The sequence below is a fragment of the Salmo salar genome, chromosome ssa15 (assembly GCF_905237065.1).
Source record: "Salmo salar chromosome ssa15, Ssal_v3.1, whole genome shotgun sequence".
NCBI lineage: Eukaryota > Metazoa > Chordata > Actinopteri > Salmoniformes > Salmonidae > Salmo > Salmo salar.
In genome coordinates this window covers 72,323,870-72,351,024 of record NC_059456.1, presented here as the reverse complement: position 1 = coordinate 72,351,024, position 27,155 = coordinate 72,323,870, and the positions used below count along the sequence as shown (strand labels likewise).

General features: G+C 44.7%; 1 protein-coding gene across 1 annotated transcript in view; it reads right to left on the bottom strand.

The window, feature by feature from the left end:
- Positions 1–27,155, bottom strand: part of LOC106572294 (phosphatidylinositol 3,4,5-trisphosphate-dependent Rac exchanger 1 protein) — a 107,924-nt gene that overhangs the window by 69,807 nt on the left and 10,962 nt on the right. The window contains exons 2-8 of the mRNA XM_045696038.1: positions 16,920–16,985; positions 16,642–16,764; positions 8,926–9,030; positions 6,784–6,885; positions 6,066–6,227; positions 2,239–2,372; positions 1,773–1,888 (exon numbers count right to left, since the gene is read on the bottom strand). Of these exons, the coding sequence (XP_045551994.1) occupies positions 1,773–1,888; positions 2,239–2,372; positions 6,066–6,227; positions 6,784–6,885; positions 8,926–9,030; positions 16,642–16,764; positions 16,920–16,985 (808 nt within the window). The remainder of the gene's footprint in view (positions 1–1,772; positions 1,889–2,238; positions 2,373–6,065; positions 6,228–6,783; positions 6,886–8,925; positions 9,031–16,641; positions 16,765–16,919; positions 16,986–27,155) is intronic.

Below are 27,155 nucleotides of genomic sequence, written 5' to 3'. Positions count from 1 at the left end.
TCCAACCCTGTTCCTGGAGAGCTACCGCCCAGTAGGTTCTCACTCCAACCCTGTTCCTGAAGAGCTACCCTCCTGTAGGTTCTCACTCCAACCCTGTTCCTGGAGAGCTACCCTCCTGTAGGTTTTAACTCCAACCCTGTTCCTGGAGAGCTACCCTCCTGTAGGTTTTAACTCCAACCCTGTTCCTGGAGAGCTACCCTCCAGTAGGTTCTCACTCCAGCCCTAATCTAGCACAGCTGATCTAATAATTAGCTGGTTGATAAACTGAAATCAGGTTAGTTACAACTGGTGTTGGAGTTAAAACCTACAGGAGGGTAGTTCTCCAGGAACAGGGTTGGAGAGCCCTGCTTTAAAATTGTCAACTGAACGGTATAAAAAGCACAGATATTTCAGGGCTTCTACAATGCTACAAATCAACACATTAATACCCTTAGACACATCCAAGTTAGACACATACAACTGGCATTGTAAAAATGGCACATGACCTTAGTCTCACTATTAGGTTATATTGTCTCTCTGAGAAACACAGAGAGAGAGAGAGAACATATTTTTCTTTGTGGTTACCTCTGAACGTACCAGGCGATAGGCAACAGCCCCAGGGCACAGAAAGGAGGCATGTGAGAGGAAGAAGTGCATTTCTACCCCTAAGGCCCTAAAGCAAGAGCTACATGAGAAAACAAATCAGACCTGGGTTCAAATAGTACTTGAAATCTTTCAATTACTTTGAATATTTGCTTGAGCCTGCCTGGAATGCAAGATATGTGGGGTTGGCAGTTTTGGGACAATTTTATTGTTTCTACGTGCCAGGTAAACTCAGTCAAGCAAAGCTAAAATATTTAAAACATTTCAAATACTACTTTAACCCAGGTCTTGCAAAACCAGGCTATAGTGCAATAAATCACTAGAGCAAAATGAGCAGAACAGTGTGGTAAGTTGGTAAGTTCCAGTTCCTGCAGCAGCAGCTATCACAGAAGTTTAAAGGTGAGAAACGCAGGTTGTGCATCCTGTCTGAACCAATGCAAGACATTATCACTGCGAGCAAGCACTCGTCAAATTCATGTAACCTCCCCATCTACCGTTACTCATTCAAGGTGTGAGAAACCTATGCAAGATTTTATAGTTACACCCAAACTGTAAGCACTCAGATTTGTATCACCTACTCCATCAGTGAATTCATTATCTTGTTTTCGTGGTTAGAGTTCAAATGAAACTAATACTATTGGTCTGTATGAATCCTAAGTAACACTGTAGCATAGATAGAATAGATTTGTGTAATTTGTTTATGATTTCACATCAGCCAGACCTGTAGTGAGTTAATCCCAAATAAATAGAAAGAAAATGAAATGATCAACTGATGGAGGACAAATGTGATAAATGCCTAAACATGGATGAATGATTAGAGCAAGGGATGACTGAATGAATGAATAAATGGAGGGGTGATGTTCCTACAGTGTAGTGAAAAAGTATTTGCCCTCTTTCTGATTCTCTCTATTTTTGCACATTTTTAATAGTGAATGTTATCAGATCTTCAACCAAAATTTAATATTAGATAAAGGGAACGTGAGTTTACAAAGACGACATGGGTCCCATTATGCCTGGCAAAAACCAAACATTGCATTCAACAGTAAGAACCTTAAAACGGTCAAGCATGGTGGTGGTAGTGTGATGGTTTGGGGATGCTTTGCTGCCTCAGGACCTGGACGACAGAAAGGGGACAAATACTTTTTCACAGCACTGTACAGTATATGAAGACTGGTGGGACTGGCACAAACCTGTTCCATCCTCGACGTTTTCCACCTCCATCACCTCGGTGTTGATTCTTCCTCGGAACAGGTACAGGGGACCGTTGATGGACTTGGTCCTCTTGGTGGACTTCTTCCCAGAAACCCTAGGAAATTGAACAGAAAATTGTGAAAGTGTTCTTTTTCTGCATAGACAAAAAAAAAGTTGCTAAAAATATATATAAATACATTTGAAAAACTTCACAGTCCTGAAGCACGTGCACACACACAACGTTAGGTGGACTTGTTTTGTTGGTATATAAAATGAGCTTGGTACACACTACACAAACAGGATTTGGGGAGTCACTCGGTTTTTCCATGTCTGGCTTCTTTCTGCCACTGAATGAACACACGTTGTGCTCATTTCCTGTCACCTTCATGAGGCACTTACCTCTCCACCATCTCGCTCTCCTCTCAGTCACCCCCTCACAACATCTCCTCCCTCCCTCGTTCTCACCTGGACTTCCTCTTGCAGTAGACCAAGAGGTTGTCGAACAGGAAGAAGACTCTCTCCTGGATGTTGCCGGCTGAGATCTTGAGCAGGTTACCGTGGAGCAGCAGCTCGGTGCAGATGTCAGTCAGATTGGTGCCCTGGGGACAGTCAAGAGAGGACGCCACAATTAACCGCTGGTGCCTGTTGTCATCTCTCAACTCTACGTGTGTGTGTGTGTGTGTGTGTGTGTGTGTGTGTGTGTGTGTGTGTGTGTGTGTGTGTGAGGGGTTCTTTGTGTGTGTACGTGTGTCCATAACAATGATTCTCTTTTACACAGCATGTGTTTACCTTCAGAGTGCACAACCCCAGTCAAACAACAAAATGCAGCTGTGAGAATTCACACATCAGATAACAGTGGATTTGGTTTATACTAAACTAAAAGTTTCATTGTGCTAATAGGATGGAATGAACAACAGACGACACCCTCACTCCTACTGCTTTACAACAGAACAATAGTGTATACAACAGTCCTTCCCTGAACTTTGCCAATGACCCTTAACACAAGACAAAAGTCAGCTGTGCACTGTTCTTCATCCCACAGTGGTTAGACAAGTTTCCAACTGGCCCCCGAACTGAACTGAACTGGAGGAAACTAGTCTAAATGGGGAGGAAACAAGATTTTGTTTAAATAGTGCCAGCTCTGGGTCCCAAAGGGACATCTGGTCAGACTTAGACAAAGCCTGCTTATTTTACCCCTGCAAGCCACATACCACTCGTACGTTGAGCTGAGACGTAACATGTGAAGTATTCCAGTTATTTCCCAATGTTTCCCTGATATGTAATGTCATGGCAGTGTTGGGACTCGTGTTATGACCGGTGAAAAGATGCTGATATGACAGTTTAGTGGCAGGGTACTTCATGTGAAGTGTTGCTCAAACCTTGATAGTAAAACGTGAGTTAACCGTGCACTCCGCGGACTCTGTCTCCTCTGCAGCCATGGGATGAAAACCACAGATTCTTAAACAAAATGTATGTAGTCGCATGTATGCGCATGCACACAAACACTGTTCCTTTTATATATGCGATCTGACGCAAGTTCTTAATTGAAAGATTCAAGTCGTTTCATAATTCATTAGGTTTTCCGTTTTTTTTGGGGGGGTACATATTGCTGGTTGACGTCATCAGGTATGCATGGGCGTGAACTCACACCGCACTGGACGAGAGCCAATTAAAACCTTTCAACGATACTAGGCCACGACTTAGTCACTATTTAGTCATTAGATGAAGTCATTTTAAAGCAGTATTTTCAGGGTTTTACATTAGCTCACTGTAAACCAGAAGGCTAAAGGGATCCTTAAGGTTGACCTATGGGATTCTAGCTGTGACGTTAATTATGTATGGGGGTGTTTCAGAAATGGCATCATTACATATATAGTGCACTACTTTAGACCAGAGCCATATGGAACCTCCCCTTTGGCCTCTGATCAACAGGTAGTGCACTATATAGGGAATAGGGTGCCATTTCAGACAGGAATTCAATCATACCTACACCAATGAAATTAACCACACACGTACTCATTTAGGACTGCCTCGTAAAGTAATGATTGGTAATATAGAGCGCATGTGCATGGATACATTCGTGCCATACACGTAGCCATAACAAAACATCATTGTTCAATGGAACGCACCGATCTAAATCAACCGGAACTAAGCGTGCCCATGTGTGGACTCTGGATCTCCTGCCCCACCCCCATTTCTGGTACAGAGACACCAACCCCTCTTTTATGGTTGGACTTTACCAAATGTAACGGTCTCTTTGATGTCATTGAGAGCAAACCACTGTAGCCGCCCAAAACCAGACCCCCACCACAATCCATAATTGATTCCTCTGGCCACTACATCTCTGACAGACGTGCATAGCTCCCCCCCAAAATAGGATTATCCTCACTCTTGTAGGTCAGGTGCATTCCAACCGGCCTAGCAGACGGTTTTACATTTCACCCAATCGATCAAATTCCATGTTTAACTGTGCAGGAAGGCGGGATGGAGGAATGGATAGAGGATGACAGAGAGAGGGATGGTGGAAGCAGGAGGGCTGTCTGTCTATCAGAGCAATGCTAATGCGTCTGGGCCCTGATTCTGCACTACTACCTCCCCATTAGGAGTGGAGAGGTGATTACACTGGAAAGTGGAGGAGTGGAGAGGTGATTACACTGGAGAGTGGAGAGGTGATTACACTGGAGAGGTGATTACACTGGAGAAGTGATTACACTGGAGAGGTGATTACACTGGAGAGGTGATTACACTGGAGAGGTGATTACACTGGAGAGGTGATTACACTGGAGAGTGGAGGAGTGGAGAGGTGATTACACTGGAGAGTGGAGAGGTGATTACACTGGAGAGGTGATTACACTGGAGAGGTGATTACACTGGAGAGGTGATTACACTGGAGAGGTGATTACACTGGAGAGTGGAGAGGTGATTACACTGGAGAGTGGAGAGGTGATTACACTGGAGAGTGGAGAGGTGATTACACTGGAGAGTGGAGGAGTGGAGAGAGTAGGAATAATGGGCTAAAGAGAGGGAAGTAGGTAGGGAGAGAGAGGGGTATTGCCTTTCATGAGGATGGACTGTGATACGGAGTGAGTAGACAGAGACTATGTACTCGTTCACTCTCAGACATGTTTTGACATCTAGGGGTCAACGCAAAGTGAATCAGAGAACAAATCCCAAAAACAGATGTCCAACTGCCCCCACATCAGTGGCTAGAATCAAATGAGAGTTATTTAACAAAAATGCCAATAACAATCCTATATCAAGACAAGTCTGATTGATCTGTGGAAGGAACTGCGACGACATGGTGAATTTCTTTTTCCACATTGTTTATCCTTATTAAACACACAACAGCCTCTTGTTTTGTCACATTTTTGACAGAGGACAATCGCGGGGGTGAAACGGTGGCATATTTCATCAGAGCGAGGCAAATCTTGGCAGGCTTTGAGTGTGTGTGTGTGTGTGTGTGTGTAGGATGCCATTGTGAGGCCCTCTCTCTTTTTCCTCAAAGGGCCCCGCGTGAGACTAGGCCCTGCCTCATCGAGCTCTGCCGATTGGGCAGGGTGCCCTTTGGCCTTCCCATGGCTCCTGAGCGGGCAGATTGTCCTCTCTGGGGCCCAGGGGGCTCGAGGAGAGTCAGGGGACAAGGGCTCTGTTGTGGAGGGTGAGGGAGGCGTGAAAAACGCACCGGGCACTCCGCTCCGCTCCCAAGCCCTGTCTGTGCCCTGTGCACACTGGTAATCTAGGGGAAGCTAGAGGAGCGTTTTGCTATCACAGAAAATGAAGTGGTGCTCAGTATTTGGTGGACTCTCGAAAACTGGCCTAAGCTTTTTCGCCACAGCAGTGACTGAGTCAATGAGGAGGACAGAGTGTGTGTGTGTGTGTGTTTGAAAACCATTGACAAATCTAAAAACTCTGAGCTTCCCTTTTCCATCTCTTTCCTGTCATTCAAACCATTTCTATATAAAGGATAACTGTTCCTCTCTCTTTTTATCTTACTTCTCTCTCAATCTTTCTTCTCACCTCCCACCCCTCTCCATCCTCTCACCTTTATCGCACACTTCTCTCATCTTTCTAGCACCCCTTCCTTCCCTCCCTCCTCTCTCCCTGACCCCCCACCCTTCTGTCTCGACTCTCATCTTTAAACGCACAAGTCTCTCCCCCCCTTTTCACCTTTTAGTACTTTCCCCCCCTCCTCCTCTCCCCCCCTCCCTCCCTCCCTCCCTCCCTCCCTCCACGGTGACCTATAGGGTGCATCCTAGCCATGGTCTAGCGTGGAATAGAATAGAATCCCTCACCTCCCAGCCCTCGATGTGCGACTGCAGCTGCTCCAGGGCCTCCAGTTTCTCCATCTGCCTCTTGGTTTCGTTGATGTTGGAGCACACTGCCTTCATGGCCTGCAGGGCCTCCTCCACCGCAGGGTAGTCGGCGTGCTTCTTCGGCGTCCGCTTCAGCAGCTCCTGGTGGGGGGGGGGACAGGCGAGTAGAGTGGTCACTTGGTCAGGTCATTAACGGGTTAAAGCCAAAGTCAAGGCATCTTCAGTAGAACTACAGGATATAAACAGCCATTGATAATGTTTCAGAGAACAGCCCTGGTGCGTTGGGTGATAAGCACCATGCTCATTATTAGGAATCATCTCGACAGTATTCTGCAAAGAGTCAACGGTGGATGGAGTTGCATTTAGAAGTGGAGAGGTCAGTTAAGACTGCGGGATGATGGATGAACAGAGCACTGGGGGAATGTTAGGATGGAGGGGGGAGCGTGGAGGTCAGACATAGGATAGTGAGGATGAAGTGGTGGGACGGAGGGTGCGGATCCAATTTTGCGGAGAAGTTGAGAAATTGGACGTGGGGTGGAGAATAAAAGATCATACGTGATAGGAGTGGCTCGGACAAGGTTGGAATGTGTGTTTATGTTCGTGTGTGTGTGTGTGTGTGTGTGTGTGTGTGTGTGTGTGTGTGTGTGTGTGTGTGTGCGCTCGCGCGCGTCATTCTCCTTGGGTCCAAGGGCCTTACCTTCAGGAGAAGGGGGTACTTGCAGATCCTCTGAATGGGCGATAGCAGGTACCCCTCCAGGGGAACATCTGTGCTCTTCTTCCCTCCCAGCAGCATACAGTGCTGGAACACAAACAAGACACAGATGTCAACAAAACGGTCATTTATCAAACAGGGACATCTATGGCCTATGACACATCCTCCATCTTCTTTATGATTCTTCTAGAAATGTAAGTTGGTAACTCCACTAAAATGATGATGTGAAGTGGTTGAGGGCAAGAAGCTAAATCCAAAACGCCACAGCATGTCTTCACAGTTGCATGAACAGCCTCCATGGGGATCGGGTGGCAAACTGGAACTAAAGTCATGCTTTGAAAAATGTACCCAAGAAATCAGTTTGGTGGCGAAACCCTACTGAGGAGGATTCTTCAGATCAGAGTGAGAGAGAGAGAGAGAGTGAGAGGCAAAGCTGGTGGGTTCTCTTCTCTGTGCTTTATTTTCCAGTAACCAGGTCTGTCAAATGCAAAGTCCCAGAGGGCAAGCATGAGTAGCATTCACCACAAGATCAAAGGCCAAACTAGATACGCCGCATGAAAATACTTTGGTGTAGAAAACAGAAAGCACATCATTGGTCGGGTATAGTGCACATATTTCATTTGAAATCACATTCCACCAGTTTCAACTTCATAAGGCACTCTGAGAAGAAAACAGCAGTGTCGTGCTCATGCAGTTTTTGGTTGAAGCTTACGCTTGGGGCTGGGGGGAGGAGAGGAGCGCAAAAACAGACTGCAGAATTGTGTGATTCCACAGATTCCAGCCGGCTTGGCAATCCTGACGCAATCCCCATCTCCTCCCCTCTCTCTCTAGTCTTCTAATCTGAACCTTATTTCCATCGGCGTGCCTGCAGCCAAACTCCCTCCGAGAGCTTCTCTTTGACCTCCTTTCAGCATCCTTTCACTTTTACTCCTCTCAGCTGTACAGCTCTGTTCTGATGTCCGTGGAGAGACGGCGTACATATTCAGTGCTTGTCAATTAACATGGAAATATCAGCTCACATACCGCAAAAACATGGAAATGGAACGGAATTCAAGAGAGGAAACAGATGCGCCAATGGCTCTTCATGCCGCACCACCCTCAAATATCATTATAATACTAATAACGATTTGCATTTCTAAAATCGGGACTAATTAATGCAAAGCTTACATCCAAATGTGATTATTCATTAAGCCTCCAGGCTCCCTGCGATTACAGAAGGCATTGTCTCCACGTCAGAGTTCATCGACTGACTACACCACGTTCCCAATTCCCTCACTCCACATCATCCACAAAAAGCACTGTGGACTACCATGCATTTTGGGTTGAAACCAGCCTACAGCTTCAACCTGTGGAGTTCAGACTTGTAGCTTAAAGGGTTATTCCACTAAAAGTTGAAATGTATGGGGCGAATCCTAACATCCACTTACGTAAAATGTATCTTAGTCTCCCATTGACATCAATGCATGACTAAGTTTAAGACAAAAATTTGACTTGTGAAAGTTAGGATTTACCCCCATGTGATGTTCCACTAGCAGCATGGGATAGAATGTACAGAACACAACTATAACAAGTTCAGGTCAGTCAATAATGAGACGGAGGAAACACATCGGTGTCAACAAGGCTCAGATCTTCCAGCCAGCCGTGCCAATGTACCGCAGCTGGACAGTTCACACCGACCATGACATCATCTTTGGAAGCGCAATCAAAGGCAGTTCCTGTGTTCATTGTTGAGGGGCAAGAAGGGTTGTCAAAACAAGGAAACAGCTGGACTTCTGGTGACAAAACGACCCTGACACACTCTGTGGTTACATCGTGAGTTTGCCAGAGTAACCAAGCAACCTTTTTCTGATACCTGTTCTTTTTTATAACAAACAAACAAACATGTAAACAGAAGATGTGACATTATGAAGAGGATAGAGAGAAGGATGGTGATTGGGACAGAGGTGGAAAATGATGAGACAGGGGAAGGGGATCAGGGAGAAAGTGGAAGGAAGAGGGAGAGAACATGATGGAAGAGGAATAGAACGGGAGGAAAAATAGATCGAGGATGAGAAGATTATTTTTCTTCAGAGAGAACGAGATATGTAAAAAGACGGTGACAGTTGGTGTCAGTGGTGAGATCCTCACCAGGAGGAATGTCCTGATTTCGGGGATCTTGTTGAGCTCCATCAGCAGCCGCAGGGCTTTCTCGTGGTTACTGCAGTACTCCCCATACACCGAGAACCGCCCCTTCTGAAAGATGGAAGAAACACAAACCAGTTAGGACCTGATCTGATCCGAATAGAAAAACTTGGCATTGAATATTCTGGAACAGAATTGTTTAACAACTTTTAGTCAAACACAGATCTCTAGTGATAATGTCGCAAAATCAGTTGAATTGAAGTATAACTCCTATACACATAATTCCAAACAATTAAGATTACAATTCTGATGAGATGTGCCTTCCTTATTTGGGTAAATACTGCACTGAGAACACTCTGCACTTCCTCTATTCACACTGACATAGTTATAGCTAGTGGATATACTGTACTGTCCTATAGGTTTGGCCAATGAAGGCTTTCCTCATGATCACTTAGTAATATGATAGCTATGCACATAGGTTCCATGCATTATTTATTTACCACTAGGGACAACATATAGGCCTAAGGAACCTCTTCCTCAGAATTTAAATGTAGGCTTCAGCCCAAAACCCGATATATAGGCCTTCAAGTCATTAGGAAGTGAAACCAGCTTCAGTGTAGGGCCTCCTCACTCTGCTCTGGTTGGTACTGTAACCAAAACTGTGCTGCGGTCACCCGAAACAGCGCAGGAAGTGAAATCTTAGCTCGTGCCTGCGAGGCTAGCATATCCTCACAACCTTCAGAGAAACGCTACACTCGCTCTCTCTGAAAAGCTGGACGTGTGCATTTTAGGTAGCGACTTAAAAGGCAAGTCAATATAGAGGCACTGAGTCACTCCGTTGACGCTGTTAAGTTTGTTTTTTGAATATTCAAATATTGAGCATGAAGTAAGAATGCTGCGTAGCATTTCTATCAGGCATCCAATGTTAAATACATGAGGTCACTGTAAAACTGATGGGGCCAAGCAACATAAAAAGGTTCACAGGGTAACAGTCTCTACCAGGTGCTCCATTGGTCTCGGTGTCTCCCTCTTGCTCTCTCTCTCTCTCCATTCTAAATGTCGACTCTCACAGCTCTTTGGAAACAGTATATCAAAGACAACCTCAAGAGGCCATGCTGCTACAGCCTAGTCTAGCCTTCCATCCTCCACCTCCTCTCATGCATGCGTCAGGTCCACATGGCAACGCAGCAAGAAGAGAGAACTAATCTGGCTTGTATGTAACATTACAGTACGTTCAGCCTCTCTGCGGTTCCCATGACGAGGGTAGATTCAAAGTGTGTCACCGTGTTTGGCGGCTGTAAACGGCGAAGCAACAGAGGGATAGCGTAGCCCAGGGCTCCGCTGTCACACACAGACATACACACAAAGCTGCTGGCTGGCAGGGCAACAAAGTCCGAGGCATCACCGGGAGCAACAGCTAGCCCAGTATATGGTGTGAAACACCAAACAAACTTTTTTTTTTTTTTAACTCAAAGCTAATAAGACGAGTAACCTAACTAACAGCAAAATCACTAGCCTATGTCAATCTACTATACTCCATAGTAGAAAAGTTGACCTATTCTATTGGTTAGTTTGTTGAGAGAAAGAAATAGCCTATTCAAGCAGACTCTGGGACAGTGGTGGGAAGGTAGATCCCACATTCATACAACTAGTAGGCCTAGGCTACATAAAAATAAAATAAAAGGTCTGATGCAACAGATCAGAACGTTTAACTTAAAAAAAAATAGTTTGTTAACCTTTTGTATCCTTCACATTATAAACGCAGCCATGCGCACAAGGCAGTAGGCTAGGCGCAAATGTTTGTTCTGTAAACACTGATGTCAAAAGGAAGTGAGAGTAAAATAAATATCCGTTACGAATTTAGAAAGAGAGGTGATCTAATATGTTACTTTAAAGCAAGGCAAGATATGCCTCATAATATCTATTAAAACGTTCAGGTTTCAAACAATGAAGTATATTTTGGATCGCCTACTGCCTCCAGCCGACTTGTGTGACCCGCTGACGAAGCCGTTTTACAAACCTATTTACATCGACTGCCTTTTCCATCAATGAACAGACTAAAAAGCATTATTTCGCAATGGGATTTTTTTCTCTTAATCCTGGACAATTGGCAATTTAATTTATTGGCTTTTCTCAAAAGAAATATAGGCCAAAAGCCGGCTATTACCGGCAAACAGAAACCTGATGTGTGTGAGAGAGAGAGAGAGAGAGAGAGAGAGTGAGTGAGTGAGTGAGTGAGTGAGTGTGCGTGCATGTCTTCCCGGTCACTTGCATTCAACTTTTCTGACGCAATGCTTAAAATACCAAACTTCTAAGATCATGGCCACCTCATCATAACAATCATCATTTCTTGACTGAGTTTCCATAGAACATCACAAGCAAGGAAAGACCATGAAACGTCTATGACCCTCTTAGACTACCACTAGGCTTAGAACAGAACTTCCTAAAGGCCCAGTGCAGTCAAAAACTAGATTTCATGTGTGTTTTATATATATATATAACACATACATATACAGTGCATTCGGAAAGTATTCAGACCCCTTGACTTTACACATTTTGTTACATTACAGCCTTATTCTAAAATGGATTAAATCTCAATCTACACACAATACCCCATAATGACAAAGCAAAAACAGGTTGACATTTTACCTAATTTATTAAAAATAAGCAATTTAAATATGACATTCACATAAGTATTCAGACCCTTTACTCAGTACTTTGTTGAAGCACCTTTGGCAGTGATTACAGAATAGTCTTCTTTGGTATGACGCTACAAGCTTGGCACACCTGTATTTGGGGAGTTTCTCCCATTCTTCTCAAACTCTGTCAGGTTGGATGGGAGAGCGTCGCTGCACAGCTATTTTCAGGTCTCTCCAGAGATGTTCGATTGGGTTCAAGTCCGGGCTCTGGCTGGGCCACTCATGGACATTCAAAGACTTGTCCCGATGCCACTCTTGAGTTGTCTTTGCTGTGTGCTTATGGTCATTATCCTGTTGGAAGGTGAACATTCGCCCCAGTCTGTGGTCCTGAGCGCTCTGGAGCAGGTTTTCATCAAGGATCTCTGTACTTTGCTCCGTTCAGCTTTGCCTCGATCCTGACTAGTCTCCCAGTCCCTGCCGCTGAAAAACATCCCCACAGCATGATGCTGCCACCCCCATGCTTCACCGTATGGATGGTGCCAGGTTTCCTCTAGACGTGACGCTTGGCATTCAGTCCAAGGAGTTCAATCTTGGTTTCATCAGACCAGAGAATCTTGTTTCTCATGGTCTGAGAGTCGTTAGTTGACTTTTGGCAAACTCCAAATGGGCTGTCATGTTCATTTTACTGAGGAGTGGCTTCCATCTGGCCAATCTACCATAAAGGCCTGATTGGTAGAGTACTGCAGAGATGGGAGAACCTTCCAGAAGGACAATCATCTCCACAGAGGAACTCTGGAAGAGTGACCATCGGGTTCTTGGTCACCTCCCTGACCAAGACCCTTCTCCTACGATTGCTCAGTTTGGCCGGGTGGCCAGCTCTAGGAAGAGTTGTTTTATATAATCCCTTTTAGAATAAGGCTGTAATGTAACAAAATGTGGAAAAAGTCAAAGGGTCTGAGTACTTTCCAAAGGCACTGTATATATGGGCTCCCGAGTGGCGCAGCGGTCTAAGGCACTGCATCTCAGTGCAAGAGGCGTCACTACAGACCCTGGTTCGATCCCAGGGGTCCGTAGTTCCTGTTCCCAAGAAAGCTAACGTAACTGAACTAAATGACTATCGCCCCGTAGCACTCACTTCTGTCATCATGAAGTGCTTTGAGAGAATAGTCAAGGATCATATCACCTACACCCTACCTGTCACCCTAGATGCACTTCAATTTTCTTACCACCCCAATTGGTCCACAGACGATGCAATCGCGATCACACTGCCCTATCCCATCTGGACAAGAGGAATACCTATGTAAGAATGCTGTTCATTGACTACACCTCCAAACTCATCATCAAGCTGGAGGGCCTAGGTCTCGACCCTGCCCTGTGCAATTGGGTCCTGGACTTCCTGACAGGCCGCCCCCAGGTGAAGGTAGGAAACAACATCTCCACTCCGCTGATCATCACGCCCCACAAGGGTGCGTTCTCAGCCCCCTCCTGTACTCCCTGTTCACCCACGACTGCGTGGCCATGCACACCAACTCAATAATGAAGTTTGCAGACAACACAACAGGCTTGATTACCAACAACGACGAGACAGCCTACAGGGAGGAGGAGGTGAGGGCCCTCGGAGTGTGGTGTCCGGAAAATAACCCCTCACTCAATGTCAGCAAAACAAAAGAGATGATCGTGGACTTCAGGAAACAGCAGAGGGAGCACCCCCCTATCCACATCGACAGGACAGCAGTGAAGAAGGTGGAAAGTTTTAAGTTCTTCTGTGTTCATATCACCGACAAACTGAAATGGTCACCAACACAGACCATGTGGTGAAGAAGGCGCAACAGAGCCTCTTCAACCTCAGGAGGCTTAACAAATTTGGCTTGTCACCCAAAACCCTCACTAACTTTTACAGGTGCACAATTGAGAGCATCCTGTCGGGCTGTATCACAGCCTGATACGGCAACTGCACCGCCCACAACCGCAAGGCTCTCCAGAGGGTGGTGCGGTCTGCACAACGCATCACCGGGGCAAACTACCTGCACTCCAGGACACCTACAACACCCGATGTCACAGGAAGGCTAAAAAGATCATCAAGGACAATAACCACCCGAGCCACTGCCTGTTTACCCCGCTTCCATACATAAGGCGAGGTCAGGACAGGTGCATCAAAGCTGGGACAGAGAGATAGAAGCTGTTTTTCAATCTCAAGGCCAGCAGATTGTTAAACAGCCACCACTAGCACAGAGAGGTGGCTGCCTTCCTACAGACTTCATATCATTGGCCACTATAATAAATTGTCAATTTAATAATGTCACTTTAAGAATGTTTACATATCTTGCGTTACTCATCTCATATGTGCATAACGTATATTGTATCCTTCACTATCTATTCTTTACTATCTATTGCATCTTAGCCGCTCTGTCACTGCTCATCCATATATTTTATGCTTATATACTTATATATTCTCATCCCATTCCTTTACTAGATTATGTGTATTAGGTTTTGTTGTGGAATTTGTTAGATATTATGTTTTGTCGTGGAATTGTTAGATATTACCTGTTAGATAGTGCTGTACTGTCAGATCTAGAAACATAAGTATTTCGCTACACTCGCAATAACATCTGCTAACCATGTGTATGTGACCAATAAAATTTGATTTGGGCTGTAACACAACCGGCCGTGATCGGGAGTCCTATAGGGCGGCGCACAATTGGCCCAGCGTCATCCGGGTTAGGGGAGGGTTTGGCCGGGGAAGGCCATCATTGTAAATAAGAATTTGTTCTTAACTGACTGCCTAGTTAAATAAATAAATAAATAAATAAATATTCATTCCACACCATGAGGTTGGAATATTAATGTTAAAATGATGACTATGCATTTTGGTGTTGGAGCCTTTTGAAAAGACTGTTTTTCAGCCTATTTTGGTGGAATTAAGTTTTGGCCTGCCTGCCGGTAAATGGGTTAATAGACCAAAACGAAAGAGTTCCATTCCTCTCTGCCAATAACAGCTCGTGTTCAGTTTTCCCCTCCCCGCTCAGACAGTCCTAGCAAACTTCTTGCAAATGTTTGTTTCTGTTTTAAATTACACTGGTCAAAAAAAAACAACAAGGTACTTAATTGTTACCCAGAAATGATTTGATATGGAGATGAATACAGCAGCATTGGACCTTTAAGGACTTCTAAAAGTGAACATTAATCTATCTATAAGCTTACATTATGGGCATTTATTTAAGTTCCTGAATGTGACCTGTACAATTCCAAAGCCAGGTCAGCCCTAAAGAAACTGGGCCTGATTTGAAGGGCTCCACTTGTGCTCAGAATAGCTCAAAGAGTGTGTTTATGTCTTTGATAAACACTTGGTTTTCTTCCTTTTCCATCAGTGGAATTTCAGCAGGATAAGAGGGGCAATAACAAACACAGGGCAAATAGGAGTGTCAAAGCATAATGAGTCTATTTAAGAAGGGCCATAATATGATGACTGTTAGCTTGGGAGAAAGAGGCCTTGGTCAGGGGACAACCCAGAAATAGAGCAAATATTGACATCTGTATCCTTCCGAATTAACATTCTCTAGTAGTTTTTGGGGTAGGTTTGTGTAATCCTCCTCCTCACGCCAACATGGTTCAAACGTCAGCCAAAGGTTCTACCCAGGGTTGGTTAAGTCTGCCGGTCATTGAAAACCCCCCAATGATTCAACAACATGCACGCCTTAAAAGTCAACATGGTGGCGGGTGATATTTGAGGCCCACTGGCTACTATAGGCTGGATTCCAATCCAATTTTCCACCCTCACTTCCTCTCTCCCTTTGATGAATGTAAGCTTTATCAGGCACTGGGAGTATGCTTTTGAATTGGAATCAAGCCATTGTGCTGGTTTATACTGTGGCCTATGAGCAACAATGAAATAAGACAGATCTTTAGAGAGAGGAGAATCTGTATGCTGTGATTGTGATTGACAGTGAATGGCCCGCTCAACAATACTGGGTTATAGTGTGATCTAAGCAACATTGGAATAGACAGAGCTTGAGAGAGATAAGAGGAGAATCAGGATGTATTTCTCTGGCTTTGATTGACAGCAGAACAATGCTGGGGGTTAATCAGATCTCAGCAGGGGTGTCTGCTGTCACTGGGGTCAAGGGCAGGAGGCGGAGGGCACCAAACGGGGGCAATTGATTGGGCGAGAGGTGTCGGTGTTAAAGGAGAGAGAGGTCACAGACAGAGAGCCCTGTAATGGATACGGAGCTACAAAGCCAGTGGCCATGTGAAGATTCTCCCCCCTCACACACACACACACACACACACACACACACACACACCTTATTCTGAGAGCTCTTGATTGGAGTATTCTACAGTATAGTAGTAGTCCAATTAGAAAACAAAGCTTGGTTACCACCTCCTTGAGGAGGCTAGTCTCAACATCCTTTCAATTAATATAATATTGATCGTTTTAGTTTGACTACAGGAGCTTTCTGTTTGAACAAACACCATTTACAATATGCTTTCTGTCAACTGACAATCCTCAAGCTAATACCTCGTTCTACAAAGTCCGTTAAGTGTGTATGTGTGTGTATGCGTGTACATGTGTGTCTGTGTGTGCGCAAGAGCAACTAGTTCCGCCATTGTCCCATTGATGACTGACAAACCATCTCTTCCCCCGACACAGGCAGCTCTTTGTTGTTCCCAAGGGCCAAACGAGTTCAAAAGGGGGGGGGACTGAGGGACGGAGGGAGGAAAGCAATCTGCTGAAGGGGATGCCAGTGACAGGGGCCTTGCATGGGGTTGGCGAGGAACGGATAGAGGGGTCTTTCTGGCTGACAGGATGCAGGCTTTTTCGAGGGGAGGGGGGGAGCGGGATGGGGGAATTAGCAAGGGAGGAAGAGAGGGAGTGGATTGTGTGTATATTATTATATGAAAGTTGTCGAAGGCCACTTTCACATCAGTTTTGATCTTTTACCCTAACTGCAGTTCATTGGAAGAGTGGATAGGGTGTGAGAAGTAGCGTCAGAGCGTAGCTGTGCGTTTATGCTCAAGCCGGTCTCTGTGTCCGTATACATGTGCAATGTAAGCGTGTGTGTGCATGGAAGTGTGTCTCACTCACAAACTGGAGGAAGACATGTCCGAGGGCATGCCCTGGCTGTGGCTCCGGGTGCAGGCTGGCCTCCACTGCAGACAGCACCTCTCTGTGAACGTCCAGGATTGACTCAATGTTGGAGAACAGGATCTGTGGTAGCAGGGAGAGGGTGCGTCTGAAATGTCATCCGATTCCCTATATAGTGCACTTATTTGGACGAGAGCCCATAGGGCCTCACCACATTTTGTAAAAATATTTTTGTCAAAGCATCATTAGGATAATTTTTAATAGGCGGCCATATTTACCTTGACATGCTCAGGGGACAGACACTGTTGCTCTTCGGCAGTTTGTCGGATTCTGTGCAAAAAGGCCTGCATGAGGAAAAAAGAAAGATAGTGGTTAGGTTCATACTGCATGTATCATACACTAGGTGGTATATATACAGCATTATGTGATATGGGGGATTGCAGTAGTCAGTTTACTTTAGATTTAAGGGTTAGGTTGGGGGTGAACTTCATCCGGTGAGCTTCGTAAATATTATGGTTTCACCTGTGTTTAGCTTTAAGCTCTGCCTCAAATACCTTACATGCATACAGAATCCCCATGGTACGTGTAACTAATGTATACTGTAAGCCCTTGCTATAGAAGACATTTAAACCAATGAACCTGGGAAATCGTCAGCGACACCTCTATAAATACCTCAATTATTGAGAATCACACTTTTTTTCCATTTCCTCGATGTAACTGTGCTGTGATAAGCCCACGTCAGACTGATCAGCTGCTCAGTGGCTCGCAACAGTGTGTTTGTGAGCACTGCGTCTCCCTGCAGAAAGCTGACCTGTCACTCAAATCCTGACGAGAGAAAACTAAAAAAGGGAGGGGTACTAGAATGCCTCCTCTGTCTCTTTCTTCCCACCTCACTTCCTCTCAGGTTGTTTGTCTCTGAATGTCTTTCACAACTTCTACGAAGCATAAGCTTGCCAAATAAGTGCAGTGTGTGTAAAATAAAATGTATGTGGCACTTGATCATGACGCCTAATAGAAAGTCAACAAGGAAACAGATTGCTCATCCGGCATTTGCAAAGTGGACCCCAACCTCTTGTGGGGTTTGGTGGCACTGCTTTACACCTCATCCCTATCCACAATGACAGAGCAGGCAGATGCACACACACAATAAAATATGTAGCAATAAAATAATCCCCTTACTGCAAATCCCACCCATCTGGCGCTCCAGGCAGACTAGAACAAATGCTCCAAGTTTTGGAAAGATTTCAAATAGGGCTTGAACCCAGGTCTGGTGCTGTTCTGCTTTGGGATGGTTCAGGACGGGTGAATTGTGCTCCAGGCATAATATACTCATTAATCCTCCCATATGGTGACTTGTACCATGTCCATGTTGAAGGAGTCCATTCATGTGGAAGATTGCCCCCTGGCATCTTAGAAGGGGGGGGGGGCAAGAAACAAGGGACTTCCACACTACATGGTGAGGAGGAGTGGTGGGAGGGGGTTTAGGGTTGGTATAGAATGGGAGAGGAGGTGAAAACGAGAGTATCGAGTCACAACTTATTTGTGACATCATAGTTCGTACAACTGCACCATGGACGGTCTCGCTCTTAAAATGTCTAAATGTGCCACAAAGATGTGGAAGAAGGGGGTTTGTACAAGTGCGCGAGGCCGCAAGCAACAAAGAGGTCCTTTCGGTGTCTGTGTTACATCCAGACACCAGTGATTCTCACCCGGGCTGTATTGGCTATCGGCAGTGTTCCGTCACCAAACGACTGCACTTGTTTATTTTAAGACAAGAGGGGGCAGCTTTGTCCATCTCGAATCGCCATGCGCCGCTACCAGCATCACAGAACGGGAGGCGCAGATCAGTTAACACATTGGCCGGTCAGAATTCAAAGAAAACTATTTGTGGGAGGGGGGCCCATGGCTGAATGTTGAGGAGAGTCAGTATCCTTAAAAAAAAAAAAAACAGGTGGCTGGCAAGGAAAAAAAGCAGACAAAACAATAAACAATGTGGAGAGAGTAGACATCACAGATTCATGCTGACAGAAATCTTCCATTGGACATGCTTCTAAAATGACTATTCATTTGTTACTTCCAAATCAATTAAGGTGGTAGATTACGTCTGACACTGTTGTTTTTCATATATCCAGGTCTCAGGTTGCCCTTTATGCAGGTTTTTGACGTCAGTGAGCAGTCATCGGGGCTTTGGTTTTCCACTTCGGTAAGATCAACCTTTCTCTTGTTGTAAATAGGCAAATCAAGGTAAGGGAGGACACTACCATGGTTACTGTTGTCGTTTCTCGCTAGGGAAACGTGATAGAGAGGTGGAAGGCAAGCTACCAGAGGACACGACTGACCCCACAGGCAGAGCTGCTGTGATTGGGTGAAACCGGCATTCTAGGAGTCAAAGGGCACAACTTGACCCCCATAGGCTATGACGTTTGGTGAGCACTCAGGGACGAGAAAGAAAAAGCATCATGTGTATTTCTGTTGGGCACTCCCCACTGTGGTTGGGATATGCTTTATAAATTAATTATACAAGTACAATACGCAAGGTATGCACGCCAGCAAAAAAAACGAAGTGAGTTATAAATAGCAAGCAAGGTTAGGGTCAATTCGGTTATTTATTTTTTGTCAATTGAATTGAAATACATTTTAATTCATGAATTGTCATAGAAAACATTTGATTTGAATTGACCTGATAACAAGACACCTGACACTGCATATGTAATCCACTGTGCTCTTACTGATAGCTAAAAATAGCATGCAGACTACATTTAGTTAAATCGTCAATACATAATGTGCTACTAACAGCACTTCAAATGATACACTGATCGGGGCCACAAATTTCATTTTGGAGATCATCAGGATTCATCCCGGTGATTAATCGTCTGCTACTGTACGGTGCAAGGGCAGGCACAGCTGGTGAATGGAGCAGAGGAGCAAAATTACAAATCCAGGGTCTGTAGCCAGAGGGGCTATGGGCTAGAAGGGTGAATTTGTTCATATGGCACTCCCAAAGGAGATCAGCTCATTCTTAAACTCGGCTTGCCAGACAAATGACCAACAGACAGTCCAGTATTAGACACTCCAGCAATTTTTTTTACTTTTCCGGTTGAAAAGCCAAATCTTAAAGAATTTAAGCAGCATACAAATACTATGAATCACAGTTAAACCACCGAATGCCTGACTCAATATCTCAACTTCTAGTTTAGCTTAGGTCTTGAGATCGAAATACTCTATCCACTTTGCTAGCAATAGGTTATACAGTAGGGATGAGAGTATCGCTTGTGGTAATTGCTGAGTCTTCAACCTTGTGTGCACTGTCTCAGTCAGGGCTTGGTTTCCAGTGTGCGATCTGGACAAAGGCATACTTGATTGATTGTTTGAGCTCCAAAGAGACTTGCACACTCTGTCACTGTTGTATTTTTGGTGGCTTGCTGTCAGTGACAACACACTCAGCGTGCATGTGCACGCACACACACACGCACCTCTGTTCAGTCATACACCATAAGCCACAAACAACTTCGAATGCTAAATAAACCAAATCAAACCATTAATTCTTCTACCAAAGGGGTACAATAATACTAATGAATCATTCATCACCAAGGCCCAATAGTCAATTCCTCGTACGAAACCCCTTCTCTTCCTAGCAGCCATACCTCTAATTGTTGTGCCCCTCATGAGCCACTAAGGTCTTTGTCAGGATTGCCTTGGAGATGTGCTTTTATTGCCCTCTCTGGTCTGAATACATTCTGCCCCCCCCTCCTCCCTCATCCCCCTCTCCTCTTCTCTCATAAGAGCCCACCTGCTTTCAACTCATTACTGAGCCTGACTCTGGGGTCTGTGGAACAAGAAACGATTAAATCCCACCCGCAATAACCAGGTATTAGAAAATGCCACCCAATATTAAAGCCATCTTGGCTGGGTCTGGTTATTTCCATGCTTTAGCGAGAGAGGCGGGGGAACGCTAGGTATACGAATCACAGTACAGCCTCAGTGACAACATATTAATAATTAGTTCATACAGAATGTTCACTTGTAACATGGTAATTGTGTGGACTGGATGATATGAAGGTAAAAAAAATGAATGTTTTATCACTTTGTATGTAAACTGTCAAGTCTTTTGTCTGCAATGTCTTTTTCATTCTGTGTCGGAACCCAGTAAGACTAGCTGTCGCCATTGGCGTCGGCTAATGGGGATCCTTATTACATTAAATCAACTTTGACGCACAAGCTGGTGCTGCAGACCTAGCTTCAATATGTTATTTCAATGGTCAGAAGAGTACGTGCAAGGGAACTGCTCACTTCCCTAAACAATGAGGGTCAACAGCGCCACAACAACCATTTTGTGACACCTTCAAGAGGCACTAACTCTGTGTATAATCCTGAGTGAGCCCCCTTTAATAAGCCCACGGCGTTGCATTTCCTCACACGAGCGCGCTAGCTTTTCATTTGCATGTTAGCTTTTCATTGGCATTTTCACAAACATAGCACTCCTGTCAGCCCTCATTAACAAACACTACTACAAGTCAATTAGTTTAGACAACATTTGACAAAAGTCCCACTTAGGTCTAGTACACAGAAGCCCAGTTACAAAAGGATTTGCTGCTGTTTATTTTATTTTATTTGTTGGTGCCTCTGTGGTGTGCAAACAGGAAATGAAAACTTTTTTTGTCAAAATCTATTAAAAAGTGTTTATTTTTTTCAAGTTAGATATGCGGTGGCTGGACTCAGAGGGGAAGGGGAAATAAACAAACAATACACACAGTGAGTGAAGATCTGCTGGCTGCCTCGCAACACAAAAGCTGCGAGGAGGCTGTCCTGCGACAGGAAGTGAAGCTTTGTGAAGAGAGGAAGTGTGCGAGTGACATGTCGGTTTGAACATTTCCAATCAGGACATGCATGAACAGAACTGCTGGTTTTGTGCAAACAACAGACTGCAAGAAGTTAAGACAGAGCTGCAGAGTGTACAGTAGTGGGCTACAGCTAAATTAATACATTCATGTTGGAGAATTGAAAGTTGGGAAATGATCATAGCATTAAGACTAACTTTGCAGTACTGTGATATTTAAACATATTAGGCCCAAAAGTCTTAGGCCCACAGATATGATTAACGCAGTTGAATTCTGAACACAGGCTACATCAAATGCTTGATTGGTTAAGAACCGTAACAAAACCTTGGACGTCACCATAAGAGACATAAGGCTGCACTAATACTACTCATAAAATGGGTTTGTTAGGGTTTTATTTATTTCTACTTCCACACTCTTTTATGTCATAGGTGAAGAGGAAGCGCAATGAGAGCTAGTAGCCAACGCCCAACCATCACCACAGACAGATAGATAGCCTTTCTCTGCCACAAGCTGCCGGAGGCATGCTCAGCCAAACATGGTCCAGTCTTGTATGACCAACAGCCAAAGGGTCAGATGTGGGTTGGTGACCGGGTTCGCCGTTTGTTGTGACTTAGCGAAGCGAGGAGGGGCCAGACCGAGAGGTGTGAACGAGCAGACGGACCATATGCTGGCATCGGGCTCTCCATTCGCTCAACTGGAAAGTGACTGGAGAGTGAAAAGGCCTGCTGCCTCCAACGTCTGCCCTCTGATTGAAGAGCCTGGGTCGGGTTCACTGGGTATGCCACAGAAAACATTTTTGAAATGGAGCAATGAACAGTGACCTTTCTTATTGGAAGTTAAGGTAGTTCGCTACCTTCTCCATTTTTAAACGTTCTTCTCGCCCGTTTCATGCCTACAGAACGCAACACTGATTCTAAACACACTTTTCCGACCCAAAGCCAGTTTGACTACAAGTGGTCCCTCTGAGCTAAGCTCGCCAATCTAAACATGATTGTGTTCAAAATAAAATAAAAATAAATCACATTCAATACTGACGTAGAAAGATGGCCGCTATCAATCAGCACAAATTTGAGACAATTCTATTGAGAGTGGTAATGGTAACACAAGACTACATTCATTGAAGCTCGACTTCCACTGGTTGTGTGGACCAAATCAACCCCATAGTCCTTGTGACACAGTTGTGTCCATAAGGACATGGGGAGGAAGAGCTACAGCTATATCTCCTCTTTATATTATGAAATAAGAAGCAAAATCTATCTTATGGGGAAATCTAAATTGGTACATTCAGTAAGAAACAAAAAAAAGTGGTGCATTCAGCTGGGGAATAACTGATAGAGAAGTGGATCATTTTGCTATGTCATAACAGCCGGCAGGAGCGTTCCAAGTTGCGAAAGTGGGGTAAAATCAGAGATCCTCACACAAAGTCAGTCAGCTGTAGTGGCGATGCTGGAAGTGCCATCACGCTGTTAGCACGTGGGGTCTGTTCAGGAGGTTACAGCACGTTCAGCTAGAAATGTTTTAAGTAGAACATCTGATTGTCTGTCAGGGACTTGCATTTCTATCTGCAATATTCCAAATGTTTGCCCTCACTGAATACACACGTGGACTTACGAGAGGAAAGGGATCCCTTTAATGGGGTTATAGACGCTCTGAAAAGGTTATCCAGATTAATTTAACAGGATTAAATCAGGAGATTCACGGCACCTTGACTAGGAATGTTCTACTTCACAACCTTATGAATGACACAGGGGGTTGAAGAGGGGGCCCTTCTCGGCTGATTTGTTAAATGTCTCAAAGGATGTTCTGTTCCGTTTGGGCAGTTAACTGGCGTTGAACTAAACATCACCACTTTGTCCGTGTATCGAAATTTTTTGCACAACTCATAGAGTATGCTCACTGCTAAGTCACATTGACATAGTGACACTTTCCAAACATTAACAATAACAACCAAACGTCTGATTGGGGTTGTCAAAAGTAATACTGTTGAGTTGCCGTCATTCATCTTCCCACGTTTCCTCTCTACATCAGTGATGGTTGTGTTTAAACAAGGAGCCAAAAAGGGTAAGCCTTTTTCAGTCCTTCATTCAAACTGTAGCACAGACAGGAGTGCTTTTTCGTGGATCCCATGCCGCTAATCTGGCAGAGGGGTAGGCCGAAAAAAAATTACGATGCTAAACGTAGCACTGGGGTTTCTTTAAAAAAAATTGTGTGCAAGCCCTCTCTCTGCACCTCATGTGATTGCAGTTGCTGACAGTCAGATGTTTTGCAGCTCAGTGCCAAGGTCTGAGGGGAAGGAAGAGGGAGAAGAGGGGGAGGGGCAAGAAAAAGCAGAAGTCACAAAAGGAGCCGCTTGTCCATTGTGAAGAGAGCAGAAGACGTGATGGAGGAGGAGGGCAGAAGGTTGGCCGGGGAAAGGGCGGCAGGTACATTTTGCCACTAAACTGCTGCATGGTCTCGCTCATGCCTTTATTAAGCAAAGGAAAAGGCTGTTATTTTGTGATGGGTGGCTGTAGGGGAAGTGGCCTAAAGTATTAGTGGTATGATGAAAAAGCAAATCAACCACTGGGTACGACCATGGGCAAAGTGAAGAAAGTATGTGCGTCATTATGGTTCTCTTTTCCCTGTGTGTGCGTGCTGGTGCGTGCGTGCGCACCAGTTCAAGAGGTCAGTCAATTGAGGAGCAAAGATCCCTATTTCACCTTCTCTGGTAGGAACCCTTTCATGGGTCAATGAACAACTGTGGGTGTGAAATGCACAGGAAACACATGGAGTAAAAAAACGCAAATCGGCACCAGTGAATGCATTTATGAATCTTTCAAAATGTAACAGGATTGGAAGTCTTCCACCTTGTAGGCAATCTACTGGGCAAGAGAAAATGATATGGGAAATAGAGTAGCTCATAAGAAACAGGTACTGCATATACTTCTAAATACATGCTGCCAACCCCATTTCATGATTCGTAATGGGGCAGAACTCTCTCACGGTAGTCTAGCAGGTCTTACATAACCAAGCATTGGGGTGGGAGTCAGGGGAGAGACTGGTACAAAGCTGGAGTATTTTCCTGTTTGCTCACCAGCGATGGCTACATCAGCATTCAGCGGCTATGGTCTTCGATGAGCACTAGGCCAGCTCAGTCACAAGAGACCCCAGTGTATCAATAACACGGCCAAGCACTAAATACACTTGTCAGGTTCTCTACCCAACCCCCCTTTTCAATTCGCTCCAGTTCCCACACCAGTAAAAACGAAGCCCCTGAGTGAATTGCAGATCCAAGCTTTGTCCAAGTAGCCTAACATCGCAGTTCACCACCCACAACCCCCCCAAAAGAAAACAACAAGCTAAAAACAGTAGTGTCCACAAAAAAGGGGCTCTTGGTTTTTTGTTGGGAAGGGAGGGAGAGATTTGGCGGTGAGGGTGGACAGGGTAGTCTTGGAGAGGAGGCCGAGAGGCCATTTTGGGTCGACATGGCATGAAATTGAAGAAATAAATGAAGAAATCCCCTCTTTGTGGCCAGGCCACAGCAGAGCGAGAGAAAGGGCCCCATCGTGTCACCACCATGAAGGGAACCCCAACAAACCCCCTTTTCTCTCAAGACGTAAATTATCCGACCCCCCCCCTCTAAAATCTTACCCTCTCCCCCACCATCCAACTCTCTCCCAAAAGCGACCCTCTTGGCCAAGTTCATCGCCAACACAAAGTCTCCTTTGAGTCTTCTCCTTTTTCTCCCCGTCTCACTTCCGCTTTAAAAGGCTTTAGAGTTCACGGCTCTTTGAGTGGCTCACACGGGCGGAAGCTGGCTCGCTACGGGGGACGAGTCTGTCTCCTCCATTCGATGAAAGTGGTGCTGTAGACAGGAAGACTACAGCAGAAACTTCCTCTCAAAGACAAGAGAGACCCTCCGCGGTCTTCTCTGAAGGTCTGAGGAGCTTGGTTCCATTTAAACGACTGACAATGACTTCAGAAACGTTCGCTCGTTCGTCACACACAAGAAGTCTAGCCATACATGACACTGTCTGGGGGTTTTCGGAAATCCCGCAAGAAGCTGTGCTTTCTAACATAGCTGAAAAACCAACGTAAAACGTTGTACTAATTGGTTCTTAAATGTCTAGAAGGAATGGGATCACAATAATAATAAGAATTCTAACCAAAACAAATGAGTTCCTGCAGCTACACTGCTAGGACCCATAATTAAACGACTCGGTGAGAATGGAGGCTTCTATCATGACAGGGTACATTGTACAACGCGTTTCATATTGCTACTAGCCTGTAAGTGAGAAGCCTGAACATTCAAATACCTTTGGGTTGCAGAAATGATGGAATACAGCTCGTCCTCTGAACCAGGGCCTTTTTATTGGCCCAGTGGAAAAGAAGCGTGTCCAATTGGAGGGGAGGGTCTTTTTAACCATCTCATTTGGGGGTAAGTGTTCCCGACTTAACAGTCGCTGAACGTGTAATGAATCGGGTATAAATATCCTTTTATGACCGCTTGGCTCTTTCAAGTCGATCCGCCGTTGCTGCCACATAATTATGGACAGTCCCCTCCTACACACACACACACACACACACACACACACACACACACACACACACTTCTAAACAATAATTACAGACTTCCAAAGCCAACTCTATAATGTGTGTTTGTGTGAGAAGTACATAGTAGTGGGGACGTGGTGGTGTGGTGTCAGGTTGAGAGGTGACATGTGGCACTGGAGATAACATCTCGGGACAGAGTGGAGAGGCCCTCTGGATGCGTGTCCACTGTGAAAGGGATCAGTGGGACAGGGTGAGCTGTCAGAGATCTGGAAGGTTCCACCCGTTTTGCATACCATGAGACATCCATGTCTTCCTCACTGGAAAATATAAAACAGCTCAGCTTTGATATCATTTAAAAGTTTACGGGGGTTGTCAAAATGACATTATTCAATCATCTAAAAACTCAGTTTAGACCCTACTTTACATCATCTGAGATTTTTGTGTTGTGCCCGCCATCGGTTGAGACATAACAGGCTCTTGAATACAGGGTGGGTGTTATTTCAAATCATAGAAATAGGACCCATCCCTTCAGACAACTGCAATTTAGCTGGTACACCACTGAAAATGTCCATTTCATTTACATTTTTACTTCTAATTACTACCCACAGACGGCCAACAGTCCACCCACTGTTGAATGTCAACTTAAATGGCCATATCTATATTTCAATTGGTTTCCTATAGAACAGAATCATTTAAAACAGATATTCCCATTCAAGTCAACATTCTCTGATGTGTGGACCTCCAACCATCTTTGTGGTACCATTTAAAAAAAGTTGCCATTTAAATTTTATTCCCATTTTACTAGATGTATCAGTAGTGCTGAGAAATTTGTGCTTTTTGAGGTCGGTTAGGCTTTGGTTCGATTATTAAAAAATACTAAATTTATTTGATTCTGGTTTAGATTATTTGGGTTGAATGCTGTAAGACAGAATAAAACAATTAATAAAAGTCCCATGATGGTAGTCCCATTACCGCTTATCACTTATTTATTCACATTACTTTAATAAAATTGTTCAGTTCTTGTGTATATTACATGTTTTATTTCATGAACTTATTTCAATTCCAAGTCATCATCTCATCTCTATAGAGCTGCTGCCTTATGCCGTCTGACAAAATCACTATTTTAGTGGTTCTTCAAAGTAA